General features: G+C 48.5%; 1 protein-coding gene across 3 annotated transcripts in view; it reads right to left on the bottom strand.

Annotated features, from left to right (window-relative positions):
- Positions 1-25,803, bottom strand: part of UNC79 (unc-79 homolog, NALCN channel complex subunit) — a 218,786-nt gene that overhangs the window by 156,637 nt on the left and 36,346 nt on the right. For all 3 annotated transcript variants that reach the window (XM_040333248.1, XM_040333247.1, XM_040333246.1), the window contains 10 exons: positions 20,484-20,654; positions 18,823-18,915; positions 16,470-16,525; positions 15,613-15,742; positions 14,974-15,038; positions 13,555-13,643; positions 11,337-11,377; positions 6,232-6,260; positions 3,426-3,661; positions 961-1,132 (listed from right to left, as the gene is read on the bottom strand). In XM_040333248.1, the coding sequence (XP_040189182.1) occupies positions 961-1,132; positions 3,426-3,661; positions 6,232-6,260; positions 11,337-11,377; positions 13,555-13,643; positions 14,974-15,038; positions 15,613-15,742; positions 16,470-16,525; positions 18,823-18,915; positions 20,484-20,654 (1,082 nt within the window). The remainder of the gene's footprint in view (positions 1-960; positions 1,133-3,425; positions 3,662-6,231; positions 6,261-11,336; positions 11,378-13,554; positions 13,644-14,973; positions 15,039-15,612; positions 15,743-16,469; positions 16,526-18,822; positions 18,916-20,483; positions 20,655-25,803) is intronic.

Here is a 25,803-nt window from a genome sequence, read left to right on the forward strand (position 1 = left end):
GGCTTCGTAAAGAGCAAACCATGAGCATGAGCACCTCGTCTTCTCTCTGGTGGGACTCGTTATTCTTCTGCTGAACATAAAACTACAGGAATCAGTAGAAGACGCCCCCAAACACTCTGCAGCCTTCGCTAAACTCTGAGCGCCCCCTGCTGGCCGATCACCTATTGGAGAAGCCCCGCCTCTAACATATAAATGATATCCCATTGTCCTAACCTGAAGTTATGGTTCATAGGCGTGATCTAGGATAGGGAGTCCAGACTTCCCCTGGTATCAAGTTGTGCAGGAATCAGGTAGGTCAGTGTAGGGATCAGGTAGGTCAGTGTAGGGATCAGGTAGGTCAGTTTAGTGGTCAGTGTAGGGATCAGGTAGGTCAGTGTAGGGATCAGGTAGGTCGGTGTAGGGATCAGGTAGGTCAGTGTAGGAATCAGGTAGGTCAGTATAGTGGTCAGTGTAGGGATCAGGTAGGTTTAGTGTAGTGGTCAGTGTAGGGATCAGGTAGGTCAGTATAGTGGTCAGTGTAGGGATCAGGTAGGTTTAGTGTAGTGGTCAGTGTAGGGATCAGGTAGGTCAGTGTAGTGGTCAGTGTAGGGATCAGGTAGGTCAGTGTAGGGATCAGTGTAGGGATCAGGTAGGTCAGTGTAGGGATCAGTGTAGGGATCAGGTAGGTCAGTGTAGGGATCAGTGTAGGGATCAGGTAGGTCAGTGTAGGGATCAGTGTAGGGATCAGGTAGGTCAGTGTAGGAAACAAGTTGTAGTATTACTGTACTAGTGGAAGGGACTCGGGGTGCTAAAAATCTGTCCCCGGATTTCATGTAAAACATCCGGTCCCCTTAATCTCTTTTGGGTCATTCTTGGAAATATTTTATTATAAACTGCAAATCTCTTCCATTGGGGTTCAGATTGACTTTAATGCTTTGGCTATTGGGCACTATACACACACACACGGTTACGCCCCCTCACCAGGAACCAGATCCCGAACTGGCTGAGCAGGCGCTGGTCGTGTTTATCATCGTCTTTGTTATCGAAGTCGGTGTTGTCCAATGAATGATGAGAGGAGGCGAGGCCCATCTGCCTGCGCCGGTTCATCTCGTACTCCCGCTGCTCCGCGTGATACTCCGCCTCCTTCAGCAAACTGAAAAGATAACCCGAGATGAGCGGCTCTGGGTGGAAGGAGTAGCTATGATAGTCCAATCAGCTTTCCCCCCCCCCCCCCCCCAGGGCAGTCATGTGACTATACAGGACCAGCTACACGTTTAACCACTTCAGCCCCGGACCATTTGGCTGCCCAATGACCGGGCCACTTTTTGCGATTCAGCACTGTGTCGCTTTAACTGACAATTGCGCGGTCGTGCGGCGTGGCTCCCAAAACAAAATTGGCGTTCTTTTTTCCCCACAAATAGAGCTTTCTTTTGGTGGTATTTGATCACCTCTGCGATTTTTATTTTTTGCGCTATAAACAAAAATAGAGCGACAATTTTTAAAAAAAAAAACAATATTTTTTACTTTTTGCTATAATAAATATCCCCCAAAAAAAATAAAATAATTTTCCTCGGTTTAGGCCGATACGTATTCTTGTACATATTTTCAGTAAAAAAGAAAAATCGCGTTTATTGATTGGTTTGCGCAAATCCGAATTTCCAAAAATCCGAAAATCGGAAATTCTAAAATTTGGAATTAACCAATTTCTCAAAATTGGTTAAAAAAATGAATTAGAAACTAAATGAATTGCACATGTCTAGCCAATTACGACACACAAAATTCCACGCATGCTCGGAATCAGTGTCATTTACACAGTAATCAGTGGATTTTTATAGCACTGATCGCTGTATAAATGACAATGGTCCCAAAATAGCGTCAATAGTGTCCGATGTGTCCGCCATAATGTCGCAGTCACGATAAAAATCGCTTATCGCCGCCATTACTACTAAAAAAAAAAAAAAATTAATAGAAATGCCATAAATCTATCCCCTATTTTGTAAACGCTATAACTTTTACGCAAACCAATCGATAAACGCTTATTGCGATTTTTTTATACCAAAAATAGGTAGAAGAATACGTATCGGCCTAAACTAAGGGAAAAAAAATAAATGTTATATATTTTTGGGGGATATTTATTATAAAAAAAAAGTAAAAAATATTGAATTTTTTTTTTTTTTAAATTGTCGCTCTATTTTTGTTTATAGCGCAACAAATAAAAACCGCAGAGGTGATCAAATACCACCAAAAGAAAGCTCTATTTGTGGGGAAAAAAGAACGCCAATTTTGTTTGGGAGCCACGTCGCACAACCGCGCAATTGTCAGTTAAAGCGACGCAGCGCCGAATCGCAAAAAGGGGCCCGGTCCTTGACCACCCAAATGGTCCGGGGGTTAAGTGGTTAATGAAGGGACAACATTTAGCAACTTATTGCTACACTTAGAGGCGGAGCCTCTCTTCCTTTTATACTCTGTAAAAAAAATGCTTTGATATACAAGCGCTTTGGATTACAAGCATGTTCCTGGAACGAATTGTCCTCGCAATCCGAGGTTTTACTTTCCTATTTACTAACGCTAGCGCCAAAAGGATTCCAAATACCCAATAGAGATGGAGAGAGTGGCCCAGATTCAGAGAGCAATTGCGTCTGCGTAACCATAGTTACGCAGCGCAATTGCTTACTTGCGCAGGCGTAACGACTTCTCCTGATTCAGAGAGCTCGTTACGCCGACTGCAGCCTAAGATATGCGCGGTATAAGGCTCTTATGCCCTCATATCTTAGGCTGCATTCTTACGCAGGCCGCTAGGGGGCGTTCCCGTTGTGGTCAGCGTATAGTATGCAAATTGCATACTAACGCCGATTCACAACGTTACGTGAGCCCTGCGTACGCAATTTACGTCGTTTGCGTACGTCGGGTTTCGCGTAAGGCTGCACATGCTAAAAGCAGGCGCAGCCAATGCTATAGGATACCTGTCGTTCCCGCTTTGCGAGGTTTACATTTTACGTAGTTTGCGTAAGTGAATCGTGAATGGCGCTGGACAACATTCACTTTCACTTTGAAGCAAATGACGTCCTTGCGACGTCATTTACCGCAATGCACGTCGGGAAAGTTTCCCGACGGAGCATGCGCTCTACGCTCGGCGCGGGAACGCGCCTAATTTAAATGATTCCCGCCCCCTACGGGATCATTTACATTACGCGCCCTTACGCCGGGCAATTTTAAAGAGCGCACACGCAATTTACGGAGCTACTGCTCCCTGAATCACATGTAGCGCAGGAAATTTACGGAGGCGTAGCGGCAAAACGGTGCGCTGCGCCTCAGTAAAAAAGGGGCAAATGTTACTGAATCTGGGCCATTGAATATACACGGGGGGGGGGGGGGGTCCTGGATCGTGTTCTTGGCCTGTAATGGTTTTTGTGTTGGACTTCAGAGCTTGCAATCTATAAGAATACCTTATCACGGCTTCCACCGCACACACCAGCTCCTCCGCGCCGCACTCTCTGGTGTTAATCGGAGGCGGGGACGTCTGGAACAGGTGCGCCTCCGAGGAAGAAGCTCCGCCCGCCTCTTGGTTATGGTGGTAGGAGTGGCAGCGTTTGCAGTAACGCACCGGCCGGTTACCGTGACGACCGCAGCAGCCGGCGGAGAAGCACGTCACCACCGCCCTCCTTACGTGAGAGCTGCAGTTCTGGAAAATAGAGAAAAGGTGATATAAAAATTGTATAGATAGACGTCCAAGTCCTGATAGGATGAGGCGGGGCGAGGGGCGGCTCCCAAACTGGGACGCGATGGGCCTGAGAATCGGGATGAATGGCCCGCGAGTCACCAAACTTATTAACATGAAGGTCCCAGACCCCGGACCCCCCCGTCTGCATTTCATCTGCCCCCTTTCCAGGTGGGTTTACCAAAATCACACCTGCTTGGTTCCACCCAGACCCCACCTCTAAATATGTAGGCATGTGCACGGGGTGTGTCAGGGGTGCCTGGGCACACCCTAATCACACGGTGCACATGAGCATTATACAGGCGGAAACTTGACAGTACTCCACCAAAAGACACGGTAATGGGGGCTGTCTCTTGCTGGATATGGGGGCTATCTCTTGCTGGATACTGGGCTGTCTCTTGCTGGATATGGGGGCTGTCTCTTGCTGGATACTGGGCTGTCTCTTGATGGATATGGGGGCTGTCTCTGGATGGATATGGGGGCTGTCTCTGGATGGATATGGGGGCTGTCTCTGGATGGATATGGGGGCTGTCTCTTGCTGGATATGGGGGCTGTCTCTTGATGGATACGGTGGCTGTTTCTTGATGGATACGGGGCTGTCTCTTGCTGGATATGGGGGCTGTCTCTTGCTGGATACTGGGCTGTCTCTTGATGGATATGGGGGCTATCTCTGGATGGATATGGGGGCTGTCTCTGGATGGATATGGGGGCTGTCTCTGGATGGATATGGGGGCTGTCTCTTGCTGGATATGGGGGCTGTCTCTTGATGGATACGGAGGCGGTCTCTTGATGGATACGGAGGCGGTCTCTTGATGGATACGGAGGCGGTCTCTTGATGGATTTGGAGGCATTCTTCTGATGGATATGGAGGCTGTCTCTGGATGGATATGGGGGATGTCTCTTGCTGGATATGGGGGCTGTCTCTTGCCGGATATGGGGGCTGTCTCTTGATGGATACGGGGGCTGTCTCTTGATGGATATGGGGGCTGTCTCTTGCTGGACACAGGGGCTGTCTCTTGCTGGACACAGGGGCTGTCTCTTGCTGGATACAGAGGCGGTCTCTTGATGGATACTGAGACGGTCTCTTGATGGATATGGAGGCGGTCTCCTGATGAATATGGAGGCGGTGTCCTGATGGATATTGGGGCTGTCTCTTGTTGGATATGGGGGATGTCTCCTTCCGGATATTGGGAAGTGTCTCTTGCTGGATATGGGGGATGTCTCTTGCCGGATAATGGGGCTGTCTCTTGCCAGATATTGGGGCTGTCTCTTGCTGGAAAGGATTCTAGTTACAGCTCATGATATGTAGAGAATCAGTTACAACGCGCGCCCCAATATTGCAGCATTTTTTCTTCAAAGCAGGGGCAAACGTGCCGGGGTCACCATTGCGACCCGCCCCCATGCCCTGGGGGGCCAGTGCTGCCCCCCTGTACGCCTGGATAGGGGGGCAGCGGTGGCATGTAGAGGAACCAATCCCATCCATGCAGCCACTGAATGCCGCCTTCTCCTTCTCTCCACCCCGCAGACATTCAGCAGCTGCAAAAGGGGAATGGAGGGCGTCGGTTCCTCTACATGCCGCCGCCACCGCCTTCCTGTCCTGCTACCCTGGGCCCCTGTGTGCCTCCCTGGCCCCCGTGCAGCGATGCCAGGTTTTCCCCTCCCGCTGGCTGCTGCGGGGGAACTGTCCGGATGGTGAGTGGGGAAGGGCCCAGTAAACGTGTCATTCACTGGCCCCTTCATGAATAGAGTCGGTGATCGGTAAGGATCACTAACATTTCTTTTTTCATTTATAGTAAAATGTGTTTGCTATGGTTCAGTTTATGAATGAACAGGAAGCCTCTGTACAGAGCTCTTCCTGTTCATTCATTCTGTGAGGGAGGGAGGGACTGATGAATCCGTCCTCGCTCCCTTATCCTTTCTCAAAAACGGGTCATAAAGTGTCTGTTTAGACCTCTGATCTCTCACCAAAAGCCACTCAATGGGGGTCCTAAAAAATTTGTAAAGAATAAAACAAAATAAAATTGTAAAACAAAATAATAATAAAACAACAAAAATCAAAAACTACCGACACGTGGAGGAACTACCAGGGTCACAAAGATCGCACTTGTGACTGGGCCCTGGCATTCCGTCACTTGTGACTGGGCCCTGGCATTCCGTCACTTGTGACTGGGCCCTGGCATTCCGTCACCGCGGGGGGGACCCTGAGACGGTAGGAAGGTGGCCTGCTGCGGCACTGTATTAAAGGGTCCCACAATGGAAGTAAAGGGCCCCAGGATCAGTGGGAAGGGCCCCGGTGAGAGAGGGACCCTCATGGTTTCTTGCACTGGGGCCCTTGGGGTTCTAGTTATGTGTCTTTTGGTGGAGATTGAGAACAGAAAGAAAACAATTACAGGAAAGCGAAGGTCCGGTGTAAGCTCACACACAATCACATGGGATGCAAATCAATGAGGCATAAAGATGATGAAGAGGCCACAAGCAGACACGTCACAGTGGCAATGGATGATTGGGTGATGACTGCACCATACCGATCTTACCTTTTTCTGACAAATGGCTGAAATTTCAGCTGTATGAGATATACATAAAACTCAATGAGCAACGCGAGGCCATGAGGTCAAAGTCATCATTACATCAGTACACTCAGAAACGTCAACTCCGAGCCTTACCTTCGCTGGACGGCCCAGATATACATTTATTCCAATATATTCCAATGCAAGATCAAGTAGAAGACTATAAAAGTAGAGTCAGTGGGGTCGATTTACTAACCTTGGGGTACACCACTGACACTGATCCTTGGGGTACACCACTAATGACACTGAACCTTGGGGTACACCACTGACACTGAACCTTGGGGTACACCACTGACACTGATCCTTGGGGTACACCACTAATGACACTGATCCTTGGGGTACACCACTAATAACACTGAACCTTGGGGTACACCACTGACACTGAACCTTGGGGTACACCACTGACACTGATCCTTGGGGTACACCACTAATAACACTGAACCTTGGGGTACACAACTAAAACACCGTAAAATTGTCAGTGTTAAAATCCTGTTGTTTAATTTTCCTTTTACATATTCCTTTATATATTTTTTGTAACATTTAAACGATGATAGTGTTCCTTCCTTCAAGTACTGTAAATGGATTTGAGATTGAAGAGCCTTACCTTGGGTGGACAGCCCAGATATATATTTATTCCAATTTATTCTAATGCAAGATCAAGTAGAAGACTATACAGTAGAGTCAGTGGGGTCGATTTACTAACCTTGGGGTACACCACTAATAACACTGACCCTTGGGGTACACCACTAATAACACTGAACCTTGGGGTACACAACTAATACTGAACCTTGGGGTACACCACTGATAACACTGAACCTTGGGGTACACCACTGATAACACTGAGCCTTGGGGTACACCACTAATACTGAACCTTGGGGTACACCACTAATAAACACTGACCCTTGGGGTACACCACTAATAACACTGAACCTTGGGGTACACAACTAATACTGAACCTTGGGGTACACCACTGATAACACTGAGCCTTGGGGTACACCACTAATACTGAACCTTGGGGTACACCACTGATAACACTGAGCCTTGGGGTACACCACTAATACTGAACCTTGGGGTACACCACTGATAACACTGAGCCTTGAGGTACACCACTGATAACACTGAGCCTTGGGGTACACAACTAAAACACAGTAAAATTGTCAATGTTAAAATCTTGGTGTTTAATTTTCCTTTTACATATTCCGTTATATATTTTTTGTAACATTTAAACAATGATAGTGTTCCGTCCTTCAATTACTGTAAATGGATTTGAGATTGAAGAGCCTTACCTTGGGTGGACGGCCCAGATATAAATGTATTCCAATTTATTCTAATGCAAGATCAAGTAGAAGACTATACAGTAGAGTCAGTGGGGTCGATATACTAACCTTGGGGTACACCACTGATAACACTGACCCTTGGGGTACACCACTAATAACACTGAACCTTGGGGTACACCACTAATAACACTGACCCTTGGGGTACACCACTAATAACACTGAACCTTGGGGTACACCACTAATCACAATGAGCCTCGGGGTACACCACTGATAACTCTGACCCTTGGGGTACACCACTAATAACACTGAACCTTGGGGTACACCACTGATAACACTGAACCTTGGGGTACACCACTGATAACACTGAACCTTGAGGTACACCACTAATCACAATGAGCCTTGGGGTACACCACTAATCACAATGAGCCTTGGGGTACACCACTAATAACACTGGACCTTGGGGTACACCACTGATAACACTGAACCTTGAGGTACACCACTAATCACAATGAGCCTTGGGGTACACCACTAATCACAATGAGCCTTGGGGTACACCACTAATAACACTGGACTTTGGGGTACACCACTGATAACACTGAGCCTTGGGGTACACCACTGATAACACTGAGCCTTGGGGTACACCACTGATAACACTGAGCCTTGGGGTACACCACTGATAACATTGAACCTTGGGGTACACCACTGATAACACTGACCCTTGGGGTACACCACTAATAACACTGAACATTGGGGTACACAACAAAAACACAGTAAAATCGCCAATGTTAAAATCTTGGTGTTTAATTTTCCTTTTACATATTCCGTTATATATTTTTTGTAACATTTAAACAATGATAGTGTTCCTTCCTTCAAGTACTGTAAATGGATTTGAGATTGAAGAGCCTTACCTTGGGTGGACGGCCCAGATATACATTTATTCCAATGCAAGATCAAGTAGAACACTATACAGTAGAGTCAGTGGGGTCGATTTACTAACGGCAAATAGACTGCACTTTATAAGTGAGGCTGCGCCAAAGTTTAGTAAATGAGGGAGAACTCGGGTCATGTGACGAGGGTGGATACAAAATCGCCATTTTAAGTAAGGGAACACAGGTGTAAATCGCCATTACACACCTGTACTCATCACAGGAAGGAAGCGATTGGATGGGAGCCGCTTATTTCAGTCATTGCTGGGGTCCTAAAGTTCAATCTAAGGTAAGGCAACTCTTTACTACTGCTACTGTTTTATAAAAGATTTTCATAGTTTATATAGATATTTAAATGATTATTTTATATATATTAAATTTAAAAAGCAATTCATTCATCGCTAGCTGGCACCCAGATCCACTTTTTTTTATTTTATATTTTTGCTTTTATTGATGTAAAATTTATTATTTACTTTTATTATCATTATTAATCGCAATCAAATATGTAACAGTACAAGATAACTAATAGCCTGTGATGGTTTTATTATTTATTTTTTTAGATTTATTTTTGTGGGTGTTATAATTTTTATTTATTGATCGATTTGCTTATTTGAATTTTTTATAAACGTACATATACCGTATTTATCGGCGTATATCGCGCACTATTTTCCCCTTAAAATAAGGGGAAAATCGTGGGTGCGCGATATACGCAGATAGCCGCTTCCCGCGCTCTGTTTGAAATCCTGCGCCGACATATACCGAGTGCAGTATACTCGGGTACATACGGCCAGGTTCGGCTTCGCTCGTGCTCACGCATAAACGTCACAGAGCGTGAGCGCGAGCTAAGCCAAGCCTTGCCGAATGTACCCGAGTGTACTGCACTCGGTATATGTCGGCGGAGTATTCAAACTCGGCGCGGGAAACGAGTGGGGACGACGCCGCAGAAGGACGCCGGACCTGCCGAAGAGGACACCGGACCCGCCGAAGAGGACACCGGACCCGCCGAAGAGGACACCGGACCCGCCGCAGAAGGACACCGGACCCGCCGCAGAAGGACACCTGAAGCCGCAGAAGGACGCCGGACCCGACGAGGCCGCCGATGGACGCCGCGCAAGACACCAAAACTGTAAGTACAAAAAAAACTTTTTTCCCACAGGATTTGGGCAACGCAGTATATGTGGGAGCGCGTTATACCGCGATAAATACGGTACTTGTTTGTCAATTTTTTTTTACATGTTTTAACTCAAATTAATTGAATTAAAATTAGAATAGAGGGCAGACAGAAAAATCCATACACTCACCTTTTCTATCAGCTGCTCAGCGCACGTTCTGAGCTATAGCTGATAGAAAAGATGCTGTGTATGTCGTCACAACGGGGCGTGACCTTCTCAGTACGCCGGCCGTTGTGATGGCAACTGTGTAGTGTTGACGGCACCGCTCGCCGTCAACAATGCACATGCGCGGGATAGAGCGGTGAGTGCTGGGACATCATCATTCACCGTATCCCGGAAGGATTTGCTTGTGGGCTTTAGAGTGCCCACAAGCAAGATGGAAGCGTCCATCTAAAATTGTTATAAAACATCTTTTGCGGCAGAATGACAAATGCTGGCGGCTATAATATTACGACACGTGAGTACCAGATTAACTAAGGTAACAGCGCCAGAAGCATCTTAAAAAAAAAAAAAACTAATTCCCGCGGAACCCCCGCTTTAAGCATCAATAAATCACTGCTTATTAAAGAGGCGAACTCAGAGGGCCGCCACCCCCATAAGTCTTCTACTTGGTCTTGCACTGGAATACATTTATATTTGGACTATAAACGCGTGGCGTGGCCCTTCAGTCTCAAATCTTCACGTTTTATAGGCAAGTACTCAAAAAACACATAGGGCCAGATTCTCAGAAGAGTTACGACGGTGTATCTCTGTTTTTGGCCCCAGGTATCTATGCGTCTGATTCCTAGAATCATTTTCGCATAGATACGGCCAAGATCCGACAGGTGTAAGTCACTTACACCGTCGGATCTTAGATGTAATGCGACGCCGCCCGCTAGGTGGCGTTTACGTTCAGGTCTCATTTGACTATGCAAATGAGCCTGATACGCCGATTCCCGAACAAATTTGCGTCGCGTAGTCGTCGCTTACGTCGTTTCCGTAAGCGTCAGGTTACCCCTGCTATACGCCAGTCCGCGTCGTCTTTTTCCGTCGGTTACGTAGTTTTACTAAGTCGTCCGCGAATACGACTTTACGTCAATGACGCTCACGTCGGCGTCATTGACGTTTTCCGTTGTGAGCTTGAGCATGCGCACTGGGCTATTTTTCCGCCAGGCGCATGCGCAGTTCGATCGGCGCGGGGGCGCGCTTAATTTGAATACAAGCCGCCCCCTTTGAATTACGCGGCCATACGCTGGGCCATTTATACTAAGCCGCCGCAAATTACGGAGCAAGTGCTTGGAGAATACGGCACTTGCTCCGGTAAGTTGCGGTGGCGCGGTGTAAATGGCTTACACTACGCCAACGCTGAATCTTAGAGAATCTGGCCCATAGAATAGTACTAATGGCTTTGGTGGGGGGGGGGGGCACTCAGCGGGATATCTTGGAGATGGGCTTTATATCACACAACGTGGGCCTCTTATATCAGTGTTGGTATCATCGGTATACATTGACTCACGCTGACCAATCAAAACCTACCCTAGAAAGTGGCCATTGAAACCTTATTTCCTGGATCTGATTGGTGGCTCAGTACAGACATTTGGGTATATACACTTTACAGAAGAATAAAAGGCCAATTCCCCCCCAAAAAAAAATCCCCCCCCCCCCTATTCTATGTAGACTGCAAAACACAGAGAAGTCAGAAACAATATGGAACGTACCTTGAGGGAGAAGAACGTCGATGAGCCATTCACTGTGATCCCTGCAGAGGAAGACAGAACCCTTCTGTGATACATTGTATCTGTCCTTGGGAAGGGGCCCCAAAACTCTCACTACAAGGGCCACAATGTATGTTTAACACTTTTAAATAATGAATTAAATTTGAATGAAAATATTTTTTTTTTAATCAGCGTGACGTGATATGGAAAAAACGTCAGTAAAACAAAGCAAAGAAATTTCAAATAAACTTCAGTCCGTTAGAGTCCCCCTCACATCAGGGTCCCCATCAGAGCCCCCCTCACATCAGGGTCCCCATCAGAGCCCCCCTCACATCAGGATCCCCATCAGAGCCCCCCTCACATCAGGGTCCCCATCAGAGTCCCCCTCACATCAGGGTCCCCATCAGAGCCCCCCCCTCACATCAGGGTCCCCATCAGAGCCCCTCTCACATCAGGGTCCCCATCAGAGCCCCTCTCACATCAGGGTCCCCATCAGAGCCCCTCTCACATCAGGGTCCCCATCAGAGCCCCTCTCACATCAGGATCCCCATCAGAGCCCCCCTCACATCAGGGTCCCCATCAGAGCCCCCCCTCACATCAGGATCCCCATCAGAGCCCCCCTCACATCAGGGTCCCCATCAGAGCCCCTCTCACATCAGGGTCCCCATCAGAGCCCCTCTCACATCAGGGTCCCCATCAGAGCCCCTCTCACATCAGGATCCCCATCAGAGCCCCCCTCACATCAGGGTCCCCATCAGAGCCCCTCTCACATCAGGATCCCCATCAGAGCCCCCCTCACATCAGGGTCCCCATCAGAGCCCCTCTCACATCAGGGTCCCCATCAGAGCCCCTCTCACATCAGGGTCCCCATCAGAGCCCCCCTCACATCAGGGTCCCCATCAGAGCCCCCCTCTCACATCAGGATCCCCATCAGAGCCCCCCTCACATCAGGGTCCCCATCATAGCCCCTCTCACATCAGGGTCCCCATCAGAGCCCCTCTCACATCAGGGTCCCCATCATAGCCCCTCTCACATCAGGGTCCCCATCAGAGCCCCCCTTCACATCAGGGTCCCCATCAGAGCCCCCCTCACATCAGGGTCCCCATCAGAGCCCCCCCTCACATCAGGATCCCCATCAGAGTCCCCCTCACATCAGGGTCCCAATCAGAGTCCCCCTCACATCAGGGTCCCCATCAGAGCCCCCCCTCACATCAGGGTCCCCATCAGAGTCCCCCCTCACATCAGGGTCCCCATCAGAGCCCCCCCTCACATCAGGGTCCCAATCAGAGTCCCCCTCACATCAGGGTCCCCATCAGAGTCCCCCTCACATCAGGGTCCCCATCAGAGTCCCCCCTCACATCAGGGTCCCCATCAGAGCCCCCCTCTCACATCAGGATCCCCATCAGAGCCCCCCTCACATCAGGGTCCCCATCAGAGCCCCCCCTCACATCAGGGTCCCCATCAGAGCCCCCCCTCACATCAGGGTCCCCATCAGAGCCCCCCCTCACATCAGGGTCCCCATCAGAGCCCCCCCTCACATCAGGGTCCCCATCAGAGCCCCCCCTCACATCAGGGTCCCCATCAGAGTCCCCCTCACATCAGGGTCCCCATCAGAGCCCCCCTCACATCAGGGTCCCCATCAGAGCCCCCCCTCACATCAGCATCCCCATCAGAGCCCCCCTCACATCAGGGTCCCCATCAGAGCCCCCCCTCACATCAGGATCCCCATCAGATCCCCTGTCACATCAGGGTCCCCATCAGATCCCCCCTCACATCAGGATCCCCATCAGAGCCTCCCTCACATCAGGGTCCCCATCAGAGCCCCCCTCACATCAGGATCCCTATCAGAGCCTCCCTCACATCAGGGTCCCCATCAGAGCCCCCCTCACATCAGGGTCCCCATCAGAGCCCCCCTCACATCAGCATCCCCATCAGAGTCCCCCTCACATCAGGGTGCCTATCAGAGTGTCCCCCCTCACATCAGAGCCCCCCCTCACATCAAGGTCCCCATCAGAGCCCCCCTCACATCAGAGCCCCCCTCACATCAGGGTCCCCATCATAGCCCCCCCTCACATCAGAGTCCCCCTCACATCAGAGTCCCCATCAGAGCCCCCCCTCACATCAGAGTCCCCCTCACAGCTGGATGAAATCCCCCACCTGGGTTAGATTCCCATAGTTTGGAGCCCCCCCCCCTCCGTCATACACACAATGCATTACTTACCCAGCAATCCTCTGGCTGCATTCCTCACACAGGTATAACGGGGGAGGTTTATCACCCAAAGCCACCGACAGGGCGGCATCGATACACATCTAGCGCGAGAAAACATCAAATACGTCACATATCGCTACAATATAAATCACAGCGCTACAATCATCCAACCAATCCCGTCCAAGGTCATGACCTGCATGGGATCCGCCCAATAACTCCAATCTTTTATTACATTTCATTCTCTTTTCTAGTCTCTTATTCTGGATTCACAACCTAAAATTGTATCATCAGTGGCAGAAAATGTGAGGCTCCCGCTACCAATCATCCGACGGGCTCCATGTGCCATCTAGTGGTCGGACGGAGGTATGACAGCCACTAAACAGCCGCTCAGAAAATACAAAGCGGTAAAACCTCGGATTGCGAGGATAATTCGTTACAGAAACACGCTTGTAATCCAAAGCGCTTGTATATCAAAGCATTTTTGTTACAGAGTATAAAAGAGAAGAGAGGCTCCGCCTCTAAGTGTAGCGATAAGTTACTAAATGTTGTCCCTTCATTACATGTAACCATATTACTACACTTAGAGGAGGAGCCTCTCTTCTCTTTTATACTCAGTGGTGACATGACGCTGCTCTTATATCAAGGCATCGCTTGTATACCAAGGCATCACTTGTATATCAAGACATCGCTTGTATATCAAGACACCGCTTGTATATCAAGGCATCGCTTGTACATCAAGACACCGCTTGTATATCAAGGCAAAATGTATTAAAACGTTTTGCTTGTCTTGCTAAACGCTCTCAATCCAAGGTTTTCCTGTAGATCATTAATAATTGCTCTGGATACAGTTTTGCTCTGTTTGGGATAAAGGTTTTACATGAATAAATAAACGCTGATCATTGTAAGCACCTCTGCCACTGGAGTCCTCTTCCCCTCCTCCATGATGACATCACAGGGCTGGTGGATGTTGGAGACCTTGCGCTCCTCCACCTTCCCCCCCACAGATGATCAGTAGGGTTTAGGTCTGGAGACATGCTTGGCCAGTCCATCACCCTCAGCTTCTTTAGCAAGGCAGTGGTGGTCTTGGATGTTTGGGGTGGTTATCATGTTGGAATACTCCCCTGCGGCCCAGTCTCTGAAGGGAGGGGATCATGCTCTGCTTCAGTAGGTCACAGTACATGTTGGCATTCATGGTCCCCTCAATGATCTGTAGCCCCCCAGTGCCGGCAGCACTCATGCAGCCCCCAGACCATGACCCTCCCCCCACCATGCCTGACTGTAGGGAAGACACACTTGTCTTTGTCCTCCTCACCTGGCCCCTCCCCCACACACGCCTGACACCATCTGACACCAAATACCTTTAATACAAATCCAAGTACTTACTTCTGTCAGATTCTGTATATAGATCTCATGGAATAGATATAAAGTTACCTTCACAGCGGGTTTGTTGATGGCGTTGTGACATTCGATGTGCTGACAGTGGATGGGATTCCAGGCTGAGATAATAGAAGAAAATAATCAGCAAACAATCCGAGACAATTGTCCCCGCCCCCCAGAGTCAATTGTCCCGCCCCTCAGAGACAACTGTCACCGCCCCTCAGAGACAATTGTCCCCGCCCCCAGAAACAATTGTCACCGCCCCCAAAGACAATTGTCACCGCCCCCAGAGACAACTGTTACCGCCCCTCAGAGACAATTGTCCCCGCCCCCGAAGACAATTGTCCCCGCCCCCGAAGACAATTGTCACCGCCCCCCAAAGACAATTGTCACCGCCCCCCAAAGACAATTGTCACACTGGCAGAAGGAGAGAGCAGAGTGACAGAGAGAGGAGCTCATCAGTCTACTGCTTCTCCTTTCACTGTCCAATCACAGGCTGGGGGAGGGACAAGACCTGAAAGTGTTACGTGACTACATATGTGGCAGAGCTGTGCAAATCTCAGGACAGGATGGACGGCGATACAAATCCGCTGACAGGTAAAGCAGCCCCTCCCCCTCCAGTATTTGTATTTAGCGGTTTTGCTCGGCTTCGATCGATCGATTGTCACCAAGGAGGCGTTTTGTTTCTCTCACCCGTGTATTGCAGGCCGCGGTATTCGCTGATGGCTCCCGGGGGTTTCAGGTTCGGCCAATAATGGAACAGCATCTGCACGGCTGGCGGCTTGACCTGGGAGGGTCCGTAGGCGATGACATACAGAAGATCCTGCCAGAGAGGAATATCATGTCTATTGCAGCAAACTGAGGAACTACAAGAACCAGCAAACCCAGAGGAGGGGCTCCGACCTCACCATGTCACACTCCTTACAGAGCTGCTGATTGGTTGGCTGTAGACGTGTGACATTCCTTTCCTTCCCAATTCGTTTTTTAATGTATTTTGACAAATTCGTGAATTCTGAAATCTCCAAATTTTTCACATTTCTGAATTTTTGGATTTCCGAAACTGGAAGTTCGAAAATTCAGAAATTCTCATTTTTGAAAGTCCCGAAATTAGAAAATTAGAATTTTGGAATATCGAAATTTCGGAAATTCGGAGATTCTAAAATTTGCCGTAGAAGTCAATGCGGAACAAATTATTTTGGTTTCCATTGACTTCAATGGGGAAAGTGGCTTTGATATGCGAGTGCTTTGGATTGCGAGCGTTCTCCTGGACGGATTCTCCTCCTCGGACCCGACTTGTTTTTTAGTTCTGGAGATAATGAAGGAAATAAAGGAAGGCCACACATTGCCTGAGGAGAAGAGAGGAGACCCCCCGATGGTGGGAAACATGGAAGGGAAAAAAGAGAAAACAAGATGGATGACATCACAAAGACCATGGAGGGAAGAAAGGCCGTGGAGGACAGAAGATCCTCTCTATGGTCTCTGAGGTCACCAAGAGATGGACAGGAGGACTGAACAACAACCAAACTTTACCTTCAACGTTTCGAACTTACTTTCCACACTTCCTGCTTGTACTTCATGAGACACTCCAAGAGCTGACAGTGATAGACTGGAAGACAACCACCCAACACATTACTGGAGAGACGACGACTACCTTCACACCACCTAACACATTACTGGAGAGACGACGACTATCTTCACACCACCCAACACATTACTGGAGAGACGACGACTACCTTCACACCACCTAACACATTACTGGAGAGACGACGACTATCTTCACACCACCCAACACATTACTGTAGAGACGACGACTATCTTCACACCACCCAACACATTACTGGAGAGACGACGACTACCTTCACACCACCTAACACATTACTGGAGAGACGACGACTATCTTCACACCACCCAACACATTACTGGAGAGACGACGACTATCTTCACACCACCCAACACATTACTGGAGAGACGACGACTATCTTCACACCACCCAACACATTACTGGAGAGACGACGACTATCTTCACACCACCCAACACATTACTGGAGAGACGACGACTATCTTCACACCACCCAACACATTACTGGAGAGACGACGACTATCTTCACACCACCCAACACATTACTGGAGAGACGACGACTATCTTCACACCACCCAACACATTACTGGAGAGACGACGACTATCTTCACACCACCCAACACATTACTGGAGAGACGACGACTATCTTCACACCACCCAACACATTACTGGAGAGACGACGACTATCCTCACACCACCCAACACATTACTGGAGAGACAACGACTATCTTCACACCACCCAACACATTACTGGAGAGACGACGGCTATCTTCACACCACCCAACACATTACTGGAGAGACGACGACTATCTTCACCCCACCCAACACATTACTGGAGAGACGACGGCTATCTTCACACCACCCAACACATTACTGGAGAGACGACGACTATCTTCACACCACCCAACACATTACTGGAGAGACGACGACTATCTTCACACCACCCAACACATTACTGGAGAGACGACGACTATCTTCACACCACCCAACACATTACTGGAGAGACGACGACTATCTTCACACCACCCAACACATTACTGGAGAGACGACGACTATCTTCACACCACCCAACACATTACTGGAGAGACGACGACTATCTTCACCCCACCCAACACATTACTGGAGAGACGACGACTATCTTCACACCACCCAACACATTACTGGAGAGACGACGACTATCTTCACACCACCCAACACATTACTGGAGAGACGACGACTATCCTCACACCACCCAACACATTACTGGAGAGACGACGACTACCTTCACACCACCTAACACATTACTGGAGAGACGACGACTATCTTCACCCCACCCAACACATTACTGGAGAGACGACGACTATCTTCACACCACCCAACACATTACTGGAGAGACGACGACTATCTTCACACCACCCAACACATTACTGGAGAGACGACGACTATCTTCACACCACCCAACACATTACTGGAGAGACGACGACTATCTTCACACCACCCAACACATTACTGGAGAGACGACGACTATCTTCACACCACCCAACACATTACTGGAGAGACGACGACTATCTTCACACCACCCAACACATTACTGGAGAGACGACGACTATCTTCACACCACCCAACACATTACTGGAGAGACGACGACTATCTTCACACCACCCAACACATTACTGGAGAGACGACGACTATCCTCACACCACCCAACACATTACTGGAGAGACGACGACTATCTTCACACCACCCAACACATTACTGGAGAGACGACGACTATCCTCACACCACCCAACACATTACTGGAGAGACAACGACTATCTTCACACCACCCAACACATTACTGGAGAGACGACGGCTATCTTCACACCACCCAACACATTACTGGAGAGACGACGACTATCTTCACACCACCCAACACATTACTGGAGAGACGACGACTATCTTCACACCACCCAACACATTACTGGAGAGACGACGACTATCTTCACACCACCCAACACATTACTGGAGAGACGACGACTATCCTCACACCACCCAACACATTACTGGAGAGACAACGACTATCTTCACACCACCCAACACATTACTGGAGAGACGACGACTATCTTCACACCACCCAACACATTACTGGAGAGACGACGACTATCTTCACACCACCCAACACATTACTGGAGAGACGACGACTATCTTCACACCACCCAACACATTACTGGAGAGACGACCAAGCAGCGAACATTTTCTAGAATGTGTCTGAGTTCAGGGTCACTGGACACAAGTCAACAACTTCAGAAAACATTTAGGAAGCAAATTATATTCTATTACACACAAAGAGGTCAGTAAGTACCTACCTGGGTTGGAGGTGTACTGCATGGCAATCATAAGCATTGATGAGGCGGAGAGGTTAACATGTTGTGGTACACTTCCTTCTCTTCCTCTGGAGCCTGTGGAGACAGAACCAATTGGGTCAGAGACAAATTCATCTCGTGCTTTGGATTACAAGCATGCTTCTGGAACGAATTATGCTCGCAATCCAAGGTATTATTGTAAAAAACATTTTGGCTGAATTTGGGCTGTTCTGTCGGCGGCCATCCTCCTCGTCCTCGTCCGTGATAGGCGGAACACTGACTCACTACTGGGAAACTGAGTGTTCGCCTATCGCGGACGAGGATGAGAAGGAGGCGGGGCTTTGTTACACTGGATGGCAGCCGACTGATTGCGTGAAACAGCGGGAGATCAGGTATGCAGATCGGAACAGTGATGCATACAATGGGCACAGTGAGGCTGCAAATGGGCACAGTGAGGCTGCAAATAAGCATTGTTGACCCTCTTTTCCACTTACAGTAGCTGCTGCATTTCCCACCCTAGGCTTATACTCGTGTCTAGGGTTGTCCCGATACCACTTTTTTAGGACCGAGTACAAGTACCGATACTTTTTTTCATGTAGTCGCCGATACCGAATACCGATACTTTTTTTTAAATGTGTCCCCAATGCAGCCATGTCCCCCCACAAATGCAGCCATGTCCCCCACAGATGCAGCGATGTCCCCCCCATATGCAGCCATGTCCCCCCACATATGCAGCCATGTCCCCCACATATGCAGCCATGTCCCCCCACATATGCAGCCATGTCCCCCACAGATGCAGCCATGTCCCCCACATATGCAGCCATGTCCCCCCACATATGCAGCCATGTCCCCCACATATGCAGCCATGTCCCCCACATATGCAGCCATGTCCCCCCACATATGCAGCCATGTCCCCCACATATGCAGCCATGTCCCCCCACATATGCAGCCATGTCCCCCACAGATGCAGCCATGTCCCCCACAGATGCAGCCATGTCCCCCCACATATGCAGCCTTGTCCCCCCACATATGCAGCCATGTCCCCCCACATAAGCAGCCATGTCCCCCCACATATGCAGCCATGTCTCCCCATACCTAGATGCCGCCTCCTAGTTAATCAGCGTGCGGGGAACATTAATGCTTTCAGCTTTCATCACCCGTCCAATCCCCCTTGCTCGGGATTGGACGGGTGATCTGCACTTTGATAGACAGATCACCCGTCCAATCCCGAGCAAGGGGGAGTGTCTATACGCGGCGGGGAACAGACAGCTATTCAAATGAAAGCTGTAATGTTCCCCGCACGCTGATTAAATAGGCGGCAGGGGCGTTACGGTATGTGGCGGCGGCGGCTAGTATCGGATCTGGCATCGGGGGCATTTTCGGGAGTACAAGTACTCCCGCAAATGCTCAGTATCGGTCCCGATACCGATACTGGTATCGGGACAACCCTACTCGTGTCAATAAGTTTTCCCAGTTTTTCGTGGTAAAATTAGGTGCCTCGGCTTATATTCGAGTCGGCTTATCCTCGAATATGTTCGGTTAATTTGCTATATTGTTTTTTTTTTCACAACAGTGGACTTACCCTGTAAAATAATTACCACAACACAAGAAAAGAGAGACTTTGTATAGAAAATATGGAAGAGAGATAAGACGAGGCGACTTACAGATGGCCATGGGCAGGAAGGACGTACTGAGATACTCGGTGATGTCCTTGTGGAGGAAGGGAGGGAAGGTGGCCAATGTGGAGATCATGGTGTACGGTAACGTGCTCAGTATATCGTCACTCAGAAACGGTAACAGGCAAGCGGTGGTATAAAATATGGATTGTCCCAGATCTGGAAATATGAAACAGGAAAAGTTTAGCCAGACACAGAGAACGCAATCCATAATCAGCATAACGGAAGACAATGGGAGTATGGTCCCTAAAAGTCCAGAAGTGGCGCTATTCCCAGCGGGGGAGTGATTGCGGTTCTATAAATAAGGCAATGAAAGTCACTCAACCCAAAAACAGGACATCTAGGCCCAATCCTTATTTTATTTAGACAGCCAAGGTAGCTGGGAAATGAGGAGACAGAGGTTAAAGGGACCAACTAAAGAGGGATTCCCAGCATTCAATGGCCTTATGCTTTCCAGTAAGCCCTGCAACGGTGTGGGTGATAGACAGCCTAGAAGGGTGTTCCAGCATCACCAGCAGGGAAGTTCCAGGATTGCCAGGTCACAAACAAAAGGGCAGCGTCATGATCACTTAGTGCCCCTGTTCCTCATTCCAGCACCCGGGTGTTGGCCATTGCTTTCCTCCCTGTCTGTGTTCACCTGTTGGGTGATTGATCTGCTCAGTCACCTGATACAAGCAAACTCAACACTCTATCCCTTGCTTGTGATGAAAGAAGACTTACCTGCATTGTCCCAGACCAAGCCTCCTGTTAGTCTGCCTTGCTTGCTGTTGGATTCCCTGTGTATGACCCGATTGGACTGGATTATCCCCTGAACTCAGCCTGCCTTTACCTGAGCGGTCTTTGTACCACACTATCTGCTAAACTCCAAGTACCCTTTTGCTTTGTTCAGTTCGCATCTGCCCTGGCATGGTGGCAAGACTCTATAGCATTGTGTATAAGTCCTGGGGGCAACCAAGGACCGGTAGACATGCTTGCCTTAAGGGAAAGGGGGCTGCTATAGGTGAAGTGTACAGTAGACAGCTATAGTGTCTGACCACCTGCGTTGGGGTAGACGTGACATTCATGACAGGCAGGGCTTTAAATGGGATTGCAGGGATATTTGTGTCCTGACAAAGATTGTGGTTGATCCCAGTGCTTCAAAGATGATTGTGATGGGTTCCAATGGTCTAAGTAGGACTGTGTTGGGTCCCAGGGCTTCAATGAGGATCATGATGGGTTCCAGTGCTCTAATGAGGACTGTGGTGGATCCCAGCATTCTGAAGAGGATTGTGGTGGATTCCATTGCTTTACAGAGGACTTTGGTGGTCACCAGGGCTTGCGAGGATCCCAGGGAGTACATGTGCTTCAAACGGCATCACTGTGGGTCCCATTGCTTTGATGAATATTGAGTTGGATCGGTGCCTCCGAAGAAGAACATGGGGGGTTCCAGGGCTCCGAAGAGGATTGCAGGGGTCTTGAGCTCCAAAGAGGATTGCAGGGGTCTTGAGCTCCAAAGAGGATTGTGATTGGTTCCAATGGTTTGAGTAGGATTGTGGTGGATCCCAGTGCTGTGAAGAGGAACTTTGGTTGAAATTCAGTGCATAGAAGAGGATCCCAGTGCTTTCAAGGACCAAAGTGTGGAACAGTGCTCTAACGAACATCACTGTAGGTCCTAGTGATCGGATGAGGATTGTGGTAGATCCCAAGGCTCCGATGAGGACTATGGTGGGTTCCAGTGCTCTGAAGAGAATCACATTGGGTTCCAGAGCTCCAAAGAATTACTTGAAGATGAGCAAGTATCCCCTGCCCATCCTTTACTGGGAGATATTTGGGACTTCATATGGCCGACCATACAGTGATGAAGATTGTCTCCGCCTGCTTCAAACTGAATTCAGAAACACAAAATCTGATTCATAGCTGCATGGTTGGACTTCCATCTAACAGCTGCTGCAAAATGGCTCAATGGTTACACTGAATATCAACCCAAAACATTTGAAAAAACTTTGGCTGGAGTGTTTTGCTCTTCATAGCCCTGACAGAGTCGTCTCCTATCACCCCAAGTCCGGTTGTTCTGTCATTTGAATTCCTTCTTCATATTCTCGCGTCCCATGAGGGAGTCCATTACTTTTTTTTTCAAAGATCAAGTGTAGTATCTGTCCCCGTAGGTGTCCAGTAGGGACACTTTGCCATCATTCTGGCTTTTTGGTAGGAATGGCTGGCTGTATAGTGTCCTTGCTGGTATGAAGGTGGATCTGAAGGCTAGTACTGACTGGAAGATATTGGGGTACCCACAGAATTCAGGGTGGATCCCCCGGGAAGACTGGGCTCTCTTGATTTGAATGGGTCTACCTTGTCTGGCCATGGGCTGGTAAGGCAGAGAATCCGCAGTGTCAGTGCCCCCTGGGAGTTGGTCGCCCCAGGGGTGGTCTTAGTAAAACTATTGGCCTTTTGGCCAAGTCTGGGGCAATTTTTCTACCGGGCCTTTGGTCATAGCCAGTGCACCTACCACGGCAATTTTCTCTCATGTTTTGTCACTTTGGTCCGTGTTTCTTTTCTCACTGGATGGAGGGTGTGGGTCCTCAGGCACCCTGAAATCTAGGGGGAGGATGTGTTTCTTCCTCCCTGTAATGTGGGGGGTTCTCTCTTCAGGAGAGCCCATCACCTAATACTCGTTGGTTGGCTTTGGCTAGGTGGACCAAGTTGAGCCTTGCCCCTGTCAGGAGCCTTGCCCCCTGGGGGATGGGGGTCAGGGTAAGGTCCTACTCCTTTATTTGTGTGCCTTTTTCACATGCAATTTTTTGTACACTTAGGTGTTCTTGTTCACCAATGTGGATTAAAAAAAAAAAATGTCACCCAATTCCCACCCCCCCCCCCCCCTTATTGGTTGAACTGGATGGACTTGTGTCTTTTTATTAACCATTAACTATGGTTCTGAAGGAGAGCACTGGGAACTTCATCACAGAGAACTTACCACCTTAACTCTGTCAAGCCGATTGGGGATTCAACTTGGTAACATCTACCAAAAACGGAGGACTAAGTACGTGGTCGTCAATTGAATTCCACTGAACATGAGTTTTGCCCCATATTGGTATGCAGTGGAACCTCAGATTACGAGGATAATCCGCTCCAGGAGAATCCTCGTAATCCAAATCACTTGCATATCAAACCGAGTTTCCCCATAGAAGTCAATAGAAACTAAAATAATTTGTTCCGCATTGACTTCAATGGCATGCAATACAGCATGTGGCCAGAAGTGGGGGGCACCAAAGAGCCTCAGAAACACTCGGAAAGGCCTGACAGCTTGACCAACCTCGGAAACACCCAGGAATGGAGTATTTCCGAGTATCTCTGAGCATTTCTGCTCGGCTCCGCCCCCCCCCCCCCCGCGCGCCTCAGGCCAAATGCGGTACTGCACACCCCATCAGCTTGAATCCTGCCCATTTTGCGAGACAACACCTGCAAACCGAGTCAGGATTTTTTTTTTTTTTTAACGTTGCTCGTCTTTCAAAATGCTTGTTAACCGTGTTACTCGTAAACCGAGGTTCTTCCGTAGATTCTTTTTTGTTTGTTTTACAGAGTTTCTGTTTGGGTGCACTTACCTTACAAAACGCAGCCTATAACCAACTTTGGCAGATCCCAGATGCCAGCACCAGGTCATGACACAAACCGGCCATGTGATGGCGCTGTGCCGTCACTAGTCCATGAGGAACACACAGCACAGGGGCTCGGGCAGCTTTCTGGGACTCAGACAAACTTGGCTAATGTGGCTACATTTTTCCAGAAGTCTTCTCACCTGTCTCTTGTACTGAGTAACAAAACATACAGGTCAAGGTTTAGTGGATTCCAGAAATGTATGATCAGTGGTGGTACAGTGCCAACTGTATAAGGAGTGCCAACTGTATAACTGGCACCGTCTGTCAGCAATACTCTACAAACACTATAGAGAGATGAAGATGAATGAACCTATACAAGAAGAGCAAAATCATTACACCTGTGCAGGTTTACTTGTCATAAGATCTCCCTTTGCTGCTTTAACCACTTAAGACCCGGACCATTATGCAGCTTAAAGTGGAGGTTCACCCTAAAAAAATGTTGTAACAATACATTGAGAAGACTGATTACACTGCGGGTAGGCTGGGGTTTTTTTTTTTTTTCGTACATACCTCGATATCGCCGTTTCATCCCTCGGCTTCCGGGTATGATTCTTGCTGGACTGGGCGTTCCTAGTTGATTGACGTTCCTCCGACCGGCGCATACTGCGCGTCACGACTTTCCGACAGAAGCCGAACGTCATTGCGCAGGCGCCGTATAGAGTCGGCTCTATACGGCGCCTGCGCAGCGACATTCGGCTTCTTTCGGAAAGTCGTGACGTCAAGTATGCGTCGGTCGAAGGAATGTCAATCAACTAGGAACGCCCAGTCCAGCAAGAATCATACCCGGAAGCCGAGGGATGAAACGGCGATATCGAGGTATGTACGAAAAAAAAAGTGGCGATAACGAACAACTAGATGCCAACTTTCCCAGATTTGCCTGAACTGCCCCACATCTTGGCCCTCTGTCCAACCAATGCTTTGTCCTGGCCCATGTCCTGGGATCGCAAGCTTCAATAGTACACGTGTGTTGCTTGTACTATTTTAGTGATTTTTATAGATATAAATATATGTAGAATCTAGGCTTCCCCTATTCACATGCTAATGAACTCGTTGGACTGGTTCACGAACTCAGGACAGAAACTGATGCCACAGGAAGTAGGGGGAGAAGAAAAGGACTCAGACAGCACTAGTTGATTTGCAAGACTCCAAGAAGCGGTCTGGAAGAGATCCTGCATAGAAGGAAGACAATTTGAGAACAAAGACTGAAAGAAAGGACAATGCAAGTGTGGTCTCCCTGCTCTTTTGTGTGCCTAATCACATCAAATAGAAGAGCCTCGGGATTCCCCTATTTATATGCTAATGAACTTGTTGGACTGACGTTAAATCTACAACCCAAGTTAGGTAACTTTTAGTGTATTCCCTATTGCATAAATTGTCCATGCTCATTTGCTAGAAAGGATAGATAGCTTGTGCATGTGTATATTGTTATATTGTATGTGATACTTTGTATGCTGTGAATTGTTATTCCTACAGTTGTATGTGCAGCATTTTTTTGTTTAGTAAAGCATTAATACACTACAGAGGGCTTTTTATGCTTCCTTGCTTTTACCACAAAGAACTTTAAAAGACAAAAAGTTACTGCTCATGAGCAGGAGTTCAAAAAGGAACCTCTAAATATGCCAGGATCAAGGTCACAAGTGGGTTGTCCATGCATATTAGAAGCAGGGCCTGGGTGG

Source organism: Rana temporaria, chromosome 13 (genome assembly GCF_905171775.1).
Source record: "Rana temporaria chromosome 13, aRanTem1.1, whole genome shotgun sequence".
Classification (NCBI taxonomy): Eukaryota; Metazoa; Chordata; class Amphibia; order Anura; family Ranidae; genus Rana; species Rana temporaria.